At 45.1% G+C, this 19,075-nt stretch overlaps 1 protein-coding gene across 2 annotated transcripts in view; it reads left to right on the forward strand.

Moving 5' to 3' along the window:
- The window catches only part of LOC132868489 (ras-related protein Rab-26-like), a 451,289-nt gene that overhangs the window by 202,963 nt on the left and 229,251 nt on the right, over nucleotides 1-19,075 (forward strand). For both annotated transcript variants that reach the window (XM_060901404.1, XM_060901405.1), the window contains exon 4: nucleotides 11,413-11,479. In XM_060901404.1, the coding sequence (XP_060757387.1) occupies nucleotides 11,413-11,479 (67 nt within the window). The remainder of the gene's footprint in view (nucleotides 1-11,412; nucleotides 11,480-19,075) is intronic.

Raw genomic sequence — 19,075 nt, forward strand, 5'->3', positions numbered from 1 at the left:
CCTCTGCTGCTTGTTCAGATAGCGTGAGGAAGGCCTTGGGGTCGTCGTGCGGGCCCATCTTCGTTAGGGTGAGGTGGAGTGGGCCCGCAGCAGTGGAGATGGTGGACCCCGCCGATGTGAGGAGGTACCGGAACACCTGTCAATCTTCCTGTTGCACCAGCACCAGGGCCTCAAACCATTGTTCTTGCTCCTTCCGGAGGGCGAGCAGCGCCTGGTGCTGGCTCTGTTGGGCCGTGGTGAGGGTGTCGATCAGGTCTGCGAAGGGGGAGGACTCCATGGGGCTGTTCTCCTCTGTGCTCCGATCCCGGGTTTTGGCACCACTGGAGAACTTTGCACGGGTGGGTGGAGCGCAGAAGTATGGCAGGCCAGAACTGAGTTTCCAAAAACTCTTTATTTGCACTTTACAGTCGCAAACATGCACTCTCCCAGCCACACACATATACACACACATCAGTCATCTGGTTCAGGAGAGCTCACTTCCTCTGCTCTCTCTCTCCTTATATAGGGCGTGGTTGCTGGGAAGACACACAAACACAGGTTAATTCACATCAGGTGTAGTGATTCTGCCACTTACCTTCCCTGACTCCGCCCTCCGGTCACAGACCACCGCTTGACCACGCCCCCACTGCCACAGCGATCAATTTGGAGCTCGGTGTGGCCAACAGTATGAGTACTTTATCTCCCGGTGCAAACTCCCTAAGGCGCGTACCCCTGTCGTACAGGCGGATTTGCTGTTCTTGAGCCTGCCGCAAATTCTCCTGGGTTAGGTGTGTGTGTGGAGTTTTGCGTGCAGGTCAATAACGTATTGAATTTCATTTTTGCTCTGTGAAGGTCCCTCCTCCCAATTTTCCCGCAGTACATCTAGGATACCGCGCGGCTTACGCCCATATAATAATTTGAACGGGGAGAACCCCGTGGAGGCTTGTGGGACCTCTCGCACTGCTAATAACAGGGGTTCGAGCCATTTATCGCAATTGCGTGCATCCTCGCTTACGAATTTTTGAATTATATTCTTGAGGGTGCGATTGAACCGTTCAACTAAACCGTCCGTTTGTGGGTGATAAACGCTGGTGCGGATCGGCTTAATTCCCAATAACTCATACAGTTCATGCAGTGTGCGTGACATAAACGAAGTGCCTTGATCAGTCAGAATCTCTTTGGGGATTCCGACTCGGGAGACGACGTGGAAGAGTGCTTCCGCAATACTGCGTGCTGAGATATTGCAAAGAGGCACTGCTTCCGGGTATCGCGTTGCATAGTCCACCAGGACTAAAATAAAGCGATACCCTCGTGTTGACCGATCTAATGGCCCTACGAGATCCATCCCAGTTCTTTCGAACAGGGTCTCGATTAATGGTAGAGGGCACAAAGGCGCTTTTGGAATGGCCGCTGGATTTACTAACTGGCATTCACGGCACGCCGTATACCACCTACAGACATCGCCGCAAATCCCTGGCCAATAGAACCGGGCCATTATTCGGGCTAGTGTCTTATCCTGCCCCAAGTGTCCAGCCATGGGATTAAAGTGAGCCGCCTGGAATACCAATTCCTGGCGGCTCTTTGGGATCAAAAGTTGTGAGACCATCTCCTTAGTCTGAGTGTCCTGCGTCACTCGGTATAATCTATCTTTCATAATGAAGAAATAGGGGAAGGATGGGGTGGCGTTTGGCTGGAGTGTTTGACCATTGATTACTCTCACTTGGTCAAATGCATGCCGCTGAGTCTTGTCTTGCGACTGCTGTAACAGGAAATCCGCAAGGGATTCCCCGAGAGAGGGAGGAGGAGCCTGCGGCTCCTCACTCTGACGCGAAGATGATGTAGAAGGCTCTGTGACAGCTGCTCCCGCCAATGCCACTCCGGGACCTCACCCTGCTGAACTATGGCAGGACCCACTCTTTACTAAATGAGTCATTAATTCCCGAAATCCCAGCCAATCAGTCCCCAAAATTATTGAGTGGGTAAGGTGAGGATTAACCGCCGCCTTTACACTAGATTTCTCCCCTCGAAATAGAATGTGGACCGACATTAAAGGGTAGCTGTGAACATCCCCGTGCACACACAATACCTTCACCAATTGTGCTCCCCCCAATGCCTCGCCTTGCACCAGGCTTTGGTGCATCGAGGTCTGATTACAGCCAGAGTCCACCAAAGCCTGATACGTATCCCCTTGGACACTTACTGGTATGCGATACGCTCCGGCCCGATCGAGGGCAGTTCCTGGTGCATCAGGGATCCAGACCACCGTGCCCACCTCCATTACCGAGCACTGATGCTGGAGGTGCCCCGGCTCCCCGCAGCGCCAGCAAACCGGCCCGGGCTTTCTCTCTGCACCGGCGCTCCGGGGCTCACTCACCTGAGGGGGAGGAGAGAAAGACATGGAAGCGGGAAATGGGAGGGCACCGCAGGTGCGGCGGGCCGGCTGGGGTGGAGCCGGCCCCTGCCTCCGCGGTGGGTGAACGGGGCGAGGACGAGACACAGAAGGGGAGGGGAAAGAGAGAGAGGAGAAGAGGAGATCTGCTGTCCTGCCGTGGGAACAGCCACCAAATGATCTTCCGCCAATTCGATGGCCTGATACAGCGATGCCGGGCGATGGCACTGGACCCACTCCGCTGTTCCTTCAGGAAGCCGGACGATGAACTGCTCCAGTGCCACCAGATCGATGATTCCCTCAGCGTCGCGGTTGTCAGCCCTCAGCCACCGCCAGCAGGCGTCCCGGAGTTGCTGGCCAAACGCGAACGGCCGGCCAACCTCCTCTAGGCGTAGAGCATGAAAGTGCTGACATTGTTGTTCGGGGGTGCGCACCACACGCTGGAGGACGGCCCGGCACAGGTCTGTGTAGACCAGCTGGCTGTCGGCGGGGAGCTGTAGCATGGCCAGTTGTGCATCACCTGTTAGCAGGGGGAGGAGGCACACCACGTGTTGTTCCACTGGCCAGCCCGAGGCCTCTGCTGCTTGTTCGAATAGTGTGAGGAAGGCCTCGGGGTTGTCGTGCGGGCCCATCTTCATTAGGGTGAGGTGGGGTGGGCCCGCGGCGGTGGAGGTGGTGGACCCCGCCGACACGAGGAGGTGCCGGAACGCCTGACGAGCTTCCTGTTGTGCCAGCACCAGGGCCTCAAACCGTTGTTCTTGCTCCTTCCGGAGGGCGAGCAGCACCTGGTGCTGGCTCTGTTGGGCCGTGGCGAGGGTGTGGATCAGGTCTACGAAGAGGGAGGACTCCATGGGGCTGTTCTTCTCTGTGCTCCGATCCTGGGTTTTGGCACCACTGGAGAACTTTGCGCGGGTGGGTGGAGCGCAGAAGTATGGCAGGCCAGAACTGAGTTTCCAAAAATTCTTTATTTGCACTTTTCAGTAGCAAACACACTCTCCCAGCCACACGCATACACGCACACACAAGTCATCTGGTTGGGGAGAGAGCTCTCTTCCTCTGCTCTCTCTCTCCTTATATCGGGTGTGGTCGCTGGGAAGACACACAAACACAGGTTAATTGACATCAGGTGTAGTGATTCTGCCACTTACCTTCCCTGACTCCGCCCTCCGGTCACAGACCAATGCTTGACCACGCTCCCACTGCCACACAGGGTCAGGATGCTGGAGTATTGGAGCTGACGTGAAGGCTTGCTTTAGTCGGTTGAAGGCTTCCTCTGCCACTGGGTTCCAATGTAGGCTCTTGGGACCTTTCTTCACCAGAGTGGTTAGAGGGCCTGCCAGAGTGCTGAAGTTTCAGATGAACCAGCAATAGAAATTAGCAAAGCCTCTGAAGTGTTGAAGATCTTTGATAGATTTTGGTGTTGGCCAGGATGTTATGGCTGAGACCTTGGATGAGTCCATACTTACTCCTTTGGCGCTGATGATGGAGCCCAGAAAGGAGATTCTGCTTTGGTGGAACTCACACTTCTCAGCCTTCACGTAGAGGTTGTTTTCCAGTAGTCGCCTGAGGACTGCTCTGACATGTTCCTAGTGAAGACGGACATCTAAGGAGTATATCAGGATGTCGGCAATGTATGTGATGGCATATTTGCCTAACATGTCCCGTAGCACATCATTGATAAAACATTTGAACACGCTGGGAGCCAAAGAAAGGCCATAAGGCATGACCTGGTATTCGAAGTGTCCAGCAGTGGTGTGAAAAGTGGTCTTCCACTCGTCACCCCCTAGACTTGGATCAGATTGTATGCACTGCGCAGGTCTTGTTTGGAGAAGATTTTAATGGTCCGAAGTTGTTCCAGAGCTGCTGGAACCAAGGGAAGAGGATAAGGATACTTGTCAGTGACCTGGTTTAGACCTCTGCAATCTATAGTGGTGTTTGAAAGTTTGTGAACCCTTCAGAATTTTCTATATTTCTGCATAAATATGACCTAAAACATCATCAGATTTTCGCACAAGTCCCAAAAGTAGATAACAAGAACCCATTTAAACAAATGAGACAAAAATATTATACTTGGTCATTTATTTATTGAGGAAAATGATCCAATATTACATATCTGTGAGTGGCAAAAGTATGTGAACCTCTAGGATTAGCAGTTAAATTTGAAGGTGAAATTAGAGTCAGGTGTTTTCAATCAATGGGATGACAAATCAGGCATGAGTGGACACCCTGTTTTATTTAAAGAACAGGGATCTATCAAAGTCTGATTTTCACAACACGTTTGTGAAAGTGTATCATGGCACGAACAAAGGAGATTTCTGAGGACCTCAGAAAAAGCGATGTTGATCATCAAGGTGGAAAAGGTTACAAAACCATCTCTAAAGAGTTTGGACTCCATCAATCCACAGTCAGACAGATTGTGTATAAATGGAGGAAATTCAAGACCATTGTTAACCTCCCCAAGAGTGGTCAACCAACAAAGATCACACCAAGAGCAAGGCGTGTAATAGCCGGCGAGGTCACAAAGGACCCCTAGGTAACTTCTAAGCAACTAAAGGCATCTCTCACATTGGCTAATGTTAATGTTCATGAGTCCACCATCAGGAGAACACTGAACAACAATGGTGTGCATGGCAGGGTTGCAAGGAGAAAGCCACTGCTCTCCAAAAAGAACATTGCTGCTTGTTTACAGTTTGCAAAAGATCACGTGGACAAGCCAGAAGGCTAATGGAAAAATGTTTCGTGGACAGATGAGACCAAAATAGAACTTTTTGGTTTAAATGAGAAGCATTATGTTTGGAAAAAGGAAAACACTGCATTCCAGCATAAGAACCTTATCCCACCTGACTTTAATTTCACCTTCAAATTTAACTGCTAATCCTAGAGGTTCACATGCCTTTGCCACTCACAGATACCTGTATGTAATATTGGATCATTATCCCATCTTTGATCAAGATGGTGCTCCCCAGAGGGCGACGTCATGGAGCTCTCCGAGTCAAGTTACTTCTTTGTCTTCTTTTCTTTCTTACTTTTTTGTGCTGAGTTAAGACACACTCTGCTAACATTTTCTATGATCTGGCGACCTTATTACAACTGAGAGAGCGGAGTCATTTAGGACTTTTCGACCAGAGCGCACTGGAATCCTACCCTGAGCTAACATGCTATGCTGAATCGACACTAGGCCGGCCGCCGACAGGGAGCTCTCCTGAGAACAACAGGCCGAAGCGGAGGCGCGACAGACGGGGAGGAGCTGACCAAAGGCTCCAGCGCTTGGTTCGCAATGGAAGGCTAACCCTCCCAGTTATATTGTTTGCAAACTTTCAGTCTCTGGAAAATAAAATGGACGAACTCCACGCTCGGATTTCTACGCAGAAGGACATTCAGGATTGCTCCATATTGTGTTTCTGTGAAACCTGGCTGGGGGAGAGGACACCCGATGAGGCAATAACACCAGATGGCTACACAGTCTTCAGAGAGGACCGATGCGCTGCGGGAAGCGGCAAGACTTGCGGAGGAGGAACTGCCGCCATCGTCAAACAATCCTGGTGTACCGACTGTAAGATCATCTCAAAATCTTGTTCTGAAAATGTGGAATATCTGACTTTGAAGCTAAGACCATTTTATCTGCCCAGAGAACTGCAATGCATCATTGTGAGTGTCGTGTATATCCCCCCTCTGCCAAGGAGGAGGCTGCAATGAAGGAGCTACACAACATGATCACTGAGCATGAAAACATGTATTCTGATGCTGCTGTCATTATTCTGGGAGATTTTAATCATTGCAATCTCTGGAAAAACATGCCTAAACTGCATCAGTTTGTGACTTTCCCCACCAGGGGAAATAAAACACTGGATCACTGCTACAGCAACATCAGAAATGCCTTCTCAGTTGAACCAAAACCCCATTTTGGAAAGTCTGACCACCTAGCAATCTGGCTCAAACCAGTTTATAACAAAAGGCTCAAGACAAAACCAGTCACAGTCAGAACTGTTAACACCTGGACTGAAGGTGCACAGCCTAGCCTGCAGAGCTGCTTAGAGGCCACAGGCTGGAGCACTTTCAAAGAGGCCACTAATGACATCCACGAATACACAGAAACTGTGAGTGACTACATCAGCTGGTGCACGTCCATATGTGCACCTCCCAGGACTGTGCATATGTTCCCCAACCAAAAACCCTGGTTTAATGGGGACATAAAACATAAAATCAGGAAGTGGCAAGAGGCCTTCAAGTCAAGAGATCAAGTGGAGTATAAGAGAGCCCGGTACAAGCTGCAGAAATCCATCAGAGCAGCAAAAAGGGCTCACTCCCAAAAACTTGAAAGCTACTACCTCAATCACAACACATGCAGTATGTGGCAGGGAATCCAGTCTGTCACAAATTATAGGAGAACCACACCAACCACAGTCCTCCGAGATGCCACCCTGCCAGACAGCCTTAACACCTTCTATGCCAGGTTCAACAGGCTGAATACGGAGACACCCTCAAAAGCCCCCTGTGACCCTCCAGACACTGCCTTTCAGGTGACACACACACAGGTCCTAAAGGCTCTGAAGAAGGTGAACCCCCACAAGGCTGTGGGACCTGACGGAGTCCCTCCCAAAGTTCTGAAGGCCTGTGGGGAACAACTAGCTGGTGTGTATGCTGACATCTTCAACTTGTCCTTATCCCAGGCTGCAGTCCCCCGTATTTTCAAATCTTCCTCTATCATACCAGTCCCCAAAAGACCAGACACATCCACCCTAAATGACTTCAGGCCAGTGGCACTCACATCAGTCGCCATGAAGTGCCTAGAAAAACTAGTCCTCACACACATCAACCACATGGTCCCAGACACTGTCGACCCCCTTCAGTTTGCCTACTGCCCCAATCATTCAGTGGACGACGCGGTAGCAATAACCCTACACCACACTCTACAACACCTGGAAAGCAGCAGAATGTATGCTAGGATGCTCTAACTGGACTACAGTTCTGCCTTCAATACCATCTGCCCGGGCAAGCTGATTGAGAAGCTTACAGACCTTGGTGTCCCAACTCCCACTTGCAACTGGATTCTGGACTTCCTGACAGAAAGACCACAGGTGGTGAGAATGGGAGGACAGGTGTCTGCTGAGCTCACAGTCAGCACAGGATCCCCACAGGGCTGCTGTCTTAGCCCCAAACTCTTCACCCTGTACACCCATGACTGTGTCTCCACCCAGGACAACACCTTCATCATCAAATATGCTGATGACACCACTATCCTGGGGCTCATCAAGGGGGTAGACGAGTCAGGGTACAGGACTCTGGTAAACAACATTCTTTTCTATGGAGAGGAGAACAACCTCATCCTCAACACAGACAAGACCAAAGAAATAATACTGGACTTTAGGAAGAATCCTTCCCCTCTACAGCCTCTCATCATCAAATGGACTGAGGTGGAGAGGGCCGACAGCTACAGATTCCTGGGACATCTGACCTGAACTGGACTCTTAACACCACAGCCACAGTGAAAAAAGCCCAGCAAAGTCTTTATTTCATCAGGCTGCTCAGGGAAGCTGGTCTGAACCATTGCCCTCTCACCCTGGCCTACAGAGGACTGATAGAGAGCATCCTCACCGCAGGCATCACTGTCTGGTACAGTAACACCACACAGGCAGAGAGGAAGGCTCTGCAAAGAGTCATAAAGACTGCAGAGAGGATCATAGGGACAAAACTTCCTTCCATGGACTCTATGTATGTGCAGCGCTGTCAGAAAAGAGCAGAGGGAATCATCAGAGACTCTCTCCACCCAGCTCACTCTCTGCTCAGACACAAACACTGCACGTACAACACAGCAGATCAGATAGCATCATCACTCATAGAACATGGCTCTTCAACAGCTTCTTCCCTGCCACAGTCAGACTGATGGCAAAACAAAATTATTGAATAAGCATAACAATAACCATTACTACCTCACTTCACTTGTCATATGCAATATGTGATATACTATTGTCTGTGAAACAGGATTATGTGTCATATAGCCTTTGATAAATGTGCAATATTTTAACTGTGCAATATCCCCAAATAACTTTCATTCCCCTTCCAAAATGTGCAATATTTCCATATAACTTTCCCCTCTTTTAATAATCCAGGAACAGCACTCAGGACTAGCCTTTTATTTTATTAATGTTATTTAACATTTGCCCTCTCCTTCTGTTTAATACTTGTATTTAAAATTTTGAGCATATAACTTTTTTCTCCACCCCCAACGTATTGTATAGTGTTTCTATATTTTATATTTTTATTATAGTGTTTATATTTTCTAATCTGTTGACTGAGAGATCCCTGCACAGAATTTCCAATGTGTCTGAACTGTTGGTTTATGCACAAATGGCAAATAAAAAAAACCTTGACCTTGATCTGTGAAACATGGTGGTGGTAGAATCATAGATTGGGCCTGTTTTGCTGCATATGGGCCAGAATGACTTGCCATAATTGATGGAACAATGAATTCTGAATTATACCAGCAAATTCTCAAGGAAAATGTCAGGACATCTGTCCATGAACTGAACCTCAAGAGAAGGTGGGTCATGCAGCAAGACAACAACCCTAAGCACACAAGTCATTCTACCAAAGAATGGTTAAAGAAGAATAAAGTTAATGTTTTGGAATGGCCAAGTCAAAGTCCTGACCGTAATCCAATTGAAATGTTGCAGAAGGACCTGAAGCAAGCAGTTCATGTGAGGAAACCCACCAACATCCCAGAGTTGAAACTGTTCTGTACAGAGGAATGGGCTAAAATTCCTCCAAGTCAGTGTGTAGGACTGATCAACAGTTACCGGAAACATTTAGTTGCAGTTATTGCTGCACAAGGGGGTCACACCAGATACTGAAAGCAAAGGTTCACATACTTTTGCCACTCACAGATATGTAATATTCAATCATTTTCCTCAATAAATAAATGACCAAGTATAATATTTTTGTCTCATTTGTTTAACTGGGTTCTCCTTATCTACTTTTAGGACTTGTGTGAAAATCTGATGATGTTTTAGGTCATATTTATGCAGAAATAGAGAAAATTCTAAGGAGTTCACAAACTTTCAAGCACCACTGTGTGTGTGTGTGTATGTGTGTGTAATAAATTACCCTGTTACACTAGAATGTGGTTCAAACCAAACAGATACAACATCAGTTTTAGTAATAGCACAAACAATGTAGTCTGAAGATAAGTTATACTTTTTTTCATTCTAAACCACCAAGGCAATTGCTTTTTGAATGAGTGGAATATTCCCATTTACTCATTCACTTGTCAAGTATCAACAGCAAATACATCATCTTGTGACTGTGACCCATATGGTCATAAAAAATACCAGTTACATAAAGATTGTCCCCTTTCCCATTCTTGTATTGTAGAGGAGTTGATGTGGATTCAATACACTAAAGATAGCATTCCAGATTTCTGTTATTTTCCATATTTGTTATTGTTAAATATGCACCATCAAAGGAATGTAAATTGATGCATATTTTGTTTGACTGTGAATTTCTGACTAGCTATTCTTACCACAATTGAGTGTGAACTTAGAATAGACATGTGGCCTGTTTTTGTTGGTTGTGGCTGTTGGCCATAGCATGTAAGCTGTGGAAAAAAGATTACCAATTTTCATAATTTTATAAATTCAGGATAGGATAGCAAGTTAGTTAGATGCTTTTTTTTGGCACCTATGGAGTTGGATGATGGGACAGTTATTACGAAGGAAAAGGCATGGTCTTTCTCCATGTTGTCATGGCAGGAACAGAATGTGCAGAAGCCTTGGCTAGCCAACCTCCTAGAATCAGAAACTTGGCTTCGCTATCTTGAAATGAAGAAAAGTTGGCAGTTGAATCATATGCAAGAGAATTAGCATCATTACCAAAGCATAATGCAGGAGTGTGGCCCCACAGTAAGGAGTGTGCTGCAAACTAATACTAAATCTGCCTTCAGGAAACTGAAGCTGGATCTTCCACTTGTCACAGCTGACAGAGTGCCTAACCCAATTCATGGTATAGTATCTGTGCAAGTGAGGGACTGGGTGGTCACACAATTTATCAATTTTATTAAACTTCATTGATCATGTGATCTGATAAACTATGCATATTGCAATACAAAAGCATTCCTAATGCACCACTAATGGTAAAGTCTGATGGTTCCCTGCATCCAAATTGGTGTAGCACGCTGGCTCATATAGCACAGCCTGATTATTATTATTTTTTGGGGGGCATACATATTATTGCATGCACTGAAATGCTGGTATGCAGAACATCCATCCATCCATTATCCATAACTGCTTATCCTGTGTAGGGTCATGGGCAAGCTAGAGCCTATGCCAGCTGACTACAGGCGAGAGGCAGACACCCTGGACAAGTCACCAGATCATCGCAGGGCTGACACATAGAGACAAAACAACCATTCACATCTACAGTCAATTTAGAGCCACCAATTAGCCTAACCTGCATGTCTTTGGGGGAAACCCACACAGACACGAGGAGAACATGCAAACTCCACACAGAAAGGCCCCCGTCAGCCACTGGGCTCGAACCCAGAATCTTCTTGCTATGAGGCAACAGTACTAACCACTACACCATCATGCCACCCCAGTATGCAGAACAACTAAATGGTTCATGTGTGATCAGGTTGTGACCTAGCTTTCATGGCACAATTCACTGAAAGTGGAAAGACATCTTGGCATGGTATCAGAAAATACATAGTCACTTACTGTTCATCACAAAAGGTGAGAGACCTATTCCAATTGATTATACTGACTGAAGTGCAAGCTCTACTCTACTTAAACAGGAAAAAGATGTAATTTTGTTGAATCTGTTTAATCTTGGTCAATCAGTTATTTGATGTGGCTTATGCATAAAATCATGCAGCTACAGCACCGCTTTTTGTATAAGACTAGACTCCCCTGCTATAGGATTACCTCCCAGATTAAGAGATTCATGTGAAATTAAAAAAGGTCCAGAGAAAAAGCTGTATGAATGAGGGATAGCAATAGAAAAAATTAAACATTCTCATCTCACAATGATTTTTTCTCTTATCTCTTCAGATCTGGGATACTGCAGGACAGGAGCGCTTTCGCAGTGTTACACATGCCTACTACCGTGATGCACATGGTGATTCACCACGCACGCACGCACGCACACACACGCACACACACACAGAGAGAAAGAGAGAGAGAGCTCTTTTACTACAAAATGAACATGTTTTGGCACAAGAAACCTTCATTTGCTCTTGGTCCTGTATCCACAGTGCCAGCTGATTGGTTTGGATACCTGCCCTACAGCAATGGTGGTGATGGTTGGTTGTATATATCACATTATACAATGTGCAACGTCATTAACAAAGAAAAACAAAGAGTAAAAAAAACATAGAATTGAGTGAGTAGTTTGGCCTCTTTTTCTGTCAAAAGCAGTAATGTGCAATTTTATTTCTTATCATGCACAAAATTTTAATTTCTGTATGAATGTACCAATAATATTTTAACATCAACTTTAACATATGTGACCCCTCACCGAATCCAGGGACACATGTCGGCCAAAACGAATCCGAGATAATCGCAAAAGAAGCTTTTTTTTTTTCGAAATTTGTGATTTTTGTTTTTTTTCCATCATGTGCAAGTTGAGATCTTGAAGAATGCAATCAGTATTTCAGATAATAGATTGTTTTGTTGGAAAAGCATACATTTTTTGTTGCAAATAGTCTCGTTTTTGTCAGGACTGTAGCCTGCTGGAGGGGTGTGGGTAAATTACCATATGGGCCATTCACATGATGATTTAAGTCTTTTGTTTTTTTTTTTTCGCGAATAAGCTGTATGATGCGAGCTGAACGCATGGCTACTTAACCTGCATAGAGCCATGTAATTTCACTATGGAATGAGCAAGTTAAACAGAGCGCAGAGGAGCTGAAACACCGCGAAGCAAACAGACACACGGTATTTACATCGGAGATAACCATTTCTAGCAAAAAAAAACGCAACCTCGTTTTCCAGATTGAATGGAATACTTGAATGATCGGATGATACACGGACCGTTCTAGGATTACATTCCATTGGAGGCATTGGTGTGTGCAAGGCGCCGTTTCTCTTTCTGATGGGGTAAGTTTATTAATCTAAGGCTGTGTGGTTATTTTTGCATGTAACGGAGAGTGTTGTGGTTTGGTTAAGCCTAGGTCACAACCAGACGTACGATTTTTTGGCCGTGCGATTTTTGGCGTTTCCCAAATCGCTGCGTTTTTTTTTTTTTTGTTCATGGAGAAAGACGCGCATTGGCCGTAAGTTTGTCTTGCAACCTGAAAAAAAACGTAAGCGCCCGTAGAGTTTGTTTGACATGACAAAGAACCTCTGCGGCCGGTCTGCGGCTCGAAAATCAGCACATCACACGCGCGCTCTCGTGCGTTTCACACGCACCCTCCGTGCGTTTCTTGCGTTTCTTGCATGTAGACCGGCCGTAGGAGCACGTACTGTACGGCCGGTTGTGACCGAGGCTTTACATGAAACTAGTGTTGTGTTAGTTGTGTCATCATCGTGCTATCTTTCTTTCTTATGGTGTGAGTAATTTTTCAACCACAAAACGTTAAAGTATACTTTAGGACTTATTTTTGTACTTCATAATTGTGTTGGGCATACTTTGCATGGAAGGAAAATTGATGTGGTGATCTTTGTTTACATGAAAGTAGTATCGTGCTAGCTAGTAGGGGGTAGGGTTTTCCTTAATATCATGCAAATGAGCACCATTATGTGCCTGCCCTACACCCAGAGTACCTGAGATGGAAAACTTTGAGGGCGATTTTCTCCCTTTTCTGTTTTAAGAAGTATACACTTTCAAAAGGTCACACATTCTTCAAATATTGTCAGCTCTCCACATGGAAGGCATCATTGGAAAGCTTAGAAACTGTACTTTCTGAATCTGTCAATAACTCAAAATGCCCCTGGGCAGACATGTGTCCCTGGATTCTGTTTTCTGACACATACCGGTATGGTTAAGCACATTTTATGCCTCTGCCAGTAGGTGGCCACTGTTGTGTTTTTGGGTCATCCATGTGTCTGTCCATCCTTCCAAGATTCACATTAATGTGTGATCTCAAGAATGTAACCAGCACATAAACTGATTTTGAAGTTGATTCGATCATAATCAAAGTCACTGGAAGGTCAAATGTCTTAAACAGCATCCCTCCTGTTTGATCTGCATGTTAAGGAAGGTTATTTCAGGCATGCAAATTAGCAACAAGAAGGCTTAGAGTTGGTGGCAGGGGCACCCCGTCAAAGCCATTGACATTGGGTTCTATTTGTCCCATATTGGATCTAGTTTGGGTCAGTTCTTATTATTGAATGTGTAAATGTAAGAAACATGAGGGACACATGTAGGTCCTAGAAGTACAAATGATGAGTTACTTTTAATGACTAGTTATAATAAAGTTTACTGATTTAAAATAAAACCATATCACATCTTGAGAAGATGTCACTGATATTGTAAATACATTTCTAATGCTCACCATCACAACAGAACTAGAGTCGGTTCCACCCTCCAATTCACAAAATGCACCACAACCTACAAACTTGTTCATCAGGGATAAATAAATTTATTAGGGATAAAATTAGCTCATATGCTTTCAGTCTTTAATTTTCTGTAAAGCTGTGGGTGGTAAAAGAGAGCAACTGGGCTTGCTTGAAGATTCTTGAAGACATTTCACCTCTCATCCAAAAGGCTTCTTCAGTTCTGTCTGACTGGTAGGGAGCATCAGGTATTTATCCTCTCATGGATGAAAAGCTCATCTAAGGTGTCATTGAGTCATCCTGTTGTTGTGGGTCACTGGGGGCTGTTTGTGAATGACCTCGAGAGTCGTTAGGATGATCAATGGATTGCCCGTTAGGGTGATCAATGGAATGCTGATTCTCTCTGTCCTCCTGTGAGTCACTGAAAACAGCTGGGTTTTGGTGTGCATTCAGTTGTCTGGGAAGTGTGCCAAGGACTGCATTGTAGGTGGCTGATAAATGATGTCTTAGACCCCCACCTCTGTTCAGTGATGGCCGTTGCAGGTTGACAAAAATGGCTTCTTTAACTCCTCGCTCATACCAATGATCCTCTCTGGCTAAAATGCGTACGTTGCAATCCTGAAATGACTGTCCTTTGTTGTTAAGATGAAGGTAGACAGCAGAGTCCTGGCCTGAGGAACTGGCTCTCCTGTGTTGAGCCATGCGCCTGTGAAACGGTTATTTTGTTTCCCCAATATATGAGTCCGTGCATTCCTCACTGCACTGAATTGCATACACTATGTTGTCCTGTTTGTGTCTGGGTATTCTGTCCTTAGCAAAACGGACAAGGAGGATAACAGGAACAAATGCAAGAACATTGTCATTCCCTACATTTCTGGTCTATCTGAGAAACTCAGGAGGATCTTCTACAAACACAACATTCTGGTACATTTCAGACCCAGTAACACTCTGGAGCAGAAACTGGTCCACCCTAAGGACAGAATACCCAGACACAAACAGGACAACATAGTGTATGCCATTCAGTGCAGTGAGGAATGCATGGACTCGTATATTGTGGAGACAAAACAACCGTTTCACAGGCGTATGGCTCAACACAGGAGAGCCAGTTCCTCAGGCCAGGACTCTGCTGTCTACCTTCATCTTAACAACAAAGGACAGTCATTTCAGGATTGCAACGTACGCATTTTAGCCAGAGAAGATTGTTGGTATGAGCGAGGAGTTAAAGAAGCCATTTTTGTCAACCTGGAACGGCCATCATTGAACAGAGGTGGGGGTCTAAGACATCATTTATCAGCCACCTACAATGCAGTCCTTGGCACATTTTCCAAACAACTGAATGCACACCAAAACCCAGCTGTTTTCAGTGACTCACAGGAGGACAGAGAGAATCAGCATTCCATTGATCACCCTAACGGGCAATCCATTGATCATCCTAATGACTCTCGAGGCCGTTCACAACCAGCCCCCAGTGACCCACAACAACAGGATGACTCAATGACACCTTAGATGAGCTTTTCATCCATGAGAGGATAAATACCTGATGCTCCCTACCAGTCAGACAGAACTGAAGAAGCCTTTCGGATGAGAGGTGAAATGTCTTCAAGAATCTTCAAGCAAGTCCAGTTGCTCTCTTTTACCACCCACAGTTTACCATGACCTGGATGACTGAGAATCTTCACAGACATGTTTCTGTAAAGCTGCTTTGCGACAGTGTCTATTATTAAAAGCACTATACAAATAAACTTGACAAACATGGCCTCCATGGACTACAACACCTATACACCTCACTCATTGTCATGTTCACAGTCACTGGACTTTTAACCATGCACACCTGTCCACAATCATACCACACAATATTTAAACTGTGAAGTAAATGCTCAGTTTTATTTGTTCCCTGACTTTACCAAGCCTTTGTTCTCATGTGCCTTCCTGGTTTGAACTAGTCTAGTTTTGATTCACGTATTCCATTCATAGCCTTGGTTTGCTAATTCCCTGACTCTGCCTGATCCATTTTGGATTTGTCTGCCCTATTTCAAATAAACTCTCTGCATTTGCATCTACCTCCAGCATCTATTTGACTGATGCAGCATACATGCAGATACAACTCGGTGGATGTAGCAGGAGAGGCAGGGTGGCAAAGCATTATATCAGCTCAAGGAAAACTTGTTGGAAAACAGCAACAACATATGCGTGAGTGGGACATCTGAATCAAATCATCTCCTAAAACATCAGGTGTCACCACAGCACAATTCCATTGCCTCCCTCTCTCATCTCCCATCCCGAGACATTTTTTGGCCAAACCACTGAGCTCATCAGAAGATTGCCCCATTTCTTAACCTGCACATAGGCAAAATCCTGAGATGGACTACCGCTGCATGGGAACAAAGTGGTGAGTCCCTTTCCTCTTATGAACATTTTGTGAAACTGTTTTGTAGAGATTTTGATCACACTCTGGAGGGAAAGTAGATTGGAGAATCATTACTAGCAGTGACACGGGGAAAAAGAGCACAGCTGAATATGCTTTTGAGTGGGTGGAACAAACTACCATTGAAAACAGCCTTCCATCAGGGGCTGGTGATAAAATGTTCCTGGACTCCCTTAAAGATCTGACCATCCGCCTCAATCATCTGCTGAAAAGCCACCAGGCCCTATGTGAAGCAGTCAACCAGGTGCCCACCACTGACTCTCATGAGCCCAGACAGCTCAGATGAAAAAAGATCAGCCCCACCGAATGTAAGAAATGCAGAAAGGAAGGACTATGTTTCTTCTGTGGCATCGCTAACCACTTCATGGACCACTATCCCATTTCATCTCAGAAAACCTGCTTCAGCACCCCAGGCTGAGAGAACACTGGCACCCTCACACAAACCCTCATTGAGTCTTTTTCATTTATTAATTATCTCACCAACCTTTCACATTGCATGTTCAGATAAGATACTCAGGATCTGTCTTTGTTTTCTCACCCCTGGTCAACTCCAGTCACAGGCAATTTTGCCATTGACTTGTGTGAAGAAAATCATTGTGAAGAATCTCATTCTCCCCACACAACCATTACAGCACCCACTTAATATCAGCACCATCAGTGGAGGTCTCATTGCAACTAGCACTGTAACCCAGTGCAATGAGCCCCTTCCACTCCAAGTTGCCAAAGACATCAAATATTCATTTAGAACAAAGGGGGAACGACTGAACCAATGAGGCACACCTATGCTGAATTACAATATCAAATTGACTTGTGCTAAGACAAAAGTATATGTAAAGTTTCATGAGTTTTCAGATACACTGTGTGAATATTTAAAAATCATGTACTCCATCCAGCATGGCTGACTTCCTGTTGGTGAAAGTCCCATATAACCAAGTGGGCTTTGCCTGATATGATGAGAGCAATGAACATACCAAATTTTGTGCATATCCAAGGAACTTCATCCTGACCATTGCCTACATTTGGGGGTGGTATGGAGTGCCTGGACCAAGCCCATGCACTACATCACTTTTTGTCATTTTTTGATGTATGTGCCAAAATTTGTTAGTTTTCACGCATGGCAAATGCCTCAATCACGAATCAATGCAGTTTAAAAAAATAATAAAAAGACTCCAAAAACATTAGGGCATTAGCACCTCCTTTAGCCCTTGGCCTGCACTTGTGATGCTTGGGCCATAAAAATAATAATAATAATAATAAATCAGGTTCTAAGGTTGTCAATGCCGCAGTGATCGGAAAACATGAGCTTTCTCTGATCTATAAAATACTCCAATGGCATGTATCTCAAAGAGCCTCCAACAACTAAGTCCAGCTCCTTGACTTCTCATGGCAGAACAGTTCAGTTGGTCGGGTTCAATGTCCAAACTGATGATCACATCATCAGTTTTTCTTTGGCTAATCAGACACAAGGTACATCACCACTCTTGCCAGAGCAGTTGGGGGTTAGGTGCCTTGCTCAAGGGCACTTAAGTCAATCCTACTAGTCTGGGGAATCGAACCAGCAACCTTTTGGTCCCAAAGCTGTTTCTCTAACCATTAGGCCATGACTTGACTCTGTATGGCAGAACGGTTTGTAACTAACAGGAGAAGGACTGAAAGGCAGCTTTCTGGTGCCTCAAAACCAGTTGCTGCAGGTGGATTAGGCTCGATAGCTGTGAGAAGCAACTAATTTAGGGGAAGGGCAACCCCAAAATAAAAACTAGGGCAGATAGAACCCTTCAGCCTTGGTAGGCATTCCATCAAGCTGATGGTGCCAGCGAAAAGTCATACTAGGTTGGGATCTGCCACAGGATAACTCTTCCTTGATGACGATATGTGGAGTCTCTCTGAGCTTTGGTTAGCAGTCCACTAGTTTTGGTATGTCTCGATAAACACACTGGGAGGGAAGCCCTACACAAACCAAACTCATTCATGAAAATGATACAAAATTATGAAACAGATAACAGTGTAAATGGGACTGATCCTGTACTGGACAGTGTTGCACCTGATGGATAATAACATACTGCATACCAAGCTAACCATGTCATTCTCTGAAAAAAGAATTAAACATGCTGAAACCCAGAAGCTGAAGCAAACAGAAGAAACAGGTTTTATTGAATCTTGCAAGATAGGGCTCTCACTAGAAAAAAGATAATGTTTCTTCAGTGAAGAGCACATCTCATCCCTTTTGTGCTCGCTTTATAGCCCAAATATGTGAAAACCTTGAAGCCAGGTGAGTGCGTGCAAACATTATCCAACAGATACCAAATGAATACAAACAGTCTCGTCTCACACAAACACGGACAAAAAATTTTCTGCTTAGATGGTTGAAATTAAATATTTAAACTAAGACATTTAAAATCTTCCTAAACACTTAAAATTTTTCATTACACCCCCCTTTATTGATTCTTTAATAACATACTGCATACCAAGCTAATCATGTCAACTACCAAGCCAACAACAAAACTTCTAACCACCTCTATCTCTACCTTTCCCTTTCAGCAGACATTTCATTTATAGGAGAATGAAAACCAAGTATATTCTGGTTTTAGCAAGACATGGACATCTCTAGAACATGGCATTTTTTAGATAGGAAAAGCAATTCTCTCTTGGTTCCTCTCAAGGTTTCTTCCTCATGTCGTCTGAGGGAGATTTTCCTTGCCACCGTCGCCACAGGCTTGCTCACTGGGGATAGATTAGGGATAAAATTAGCTCATGTTTAAGGTCATTCAAATTCTGTAAAGCTGCTTTGCGACA

Source organism: Neoarius graeffei, chromosome 20 (assembly GCF_027579695.1).
Source record: "Neoarius graeffei isolate fNeoGra1 chromosome 20, fNeoGra1.pri, whole genome shotgun sequence".
NCBI lineage: Eukaryota > Metazoa > Chordata > Actinopteri > Siluriformes > Ariidae > Neoarius > Neoarius graeffei.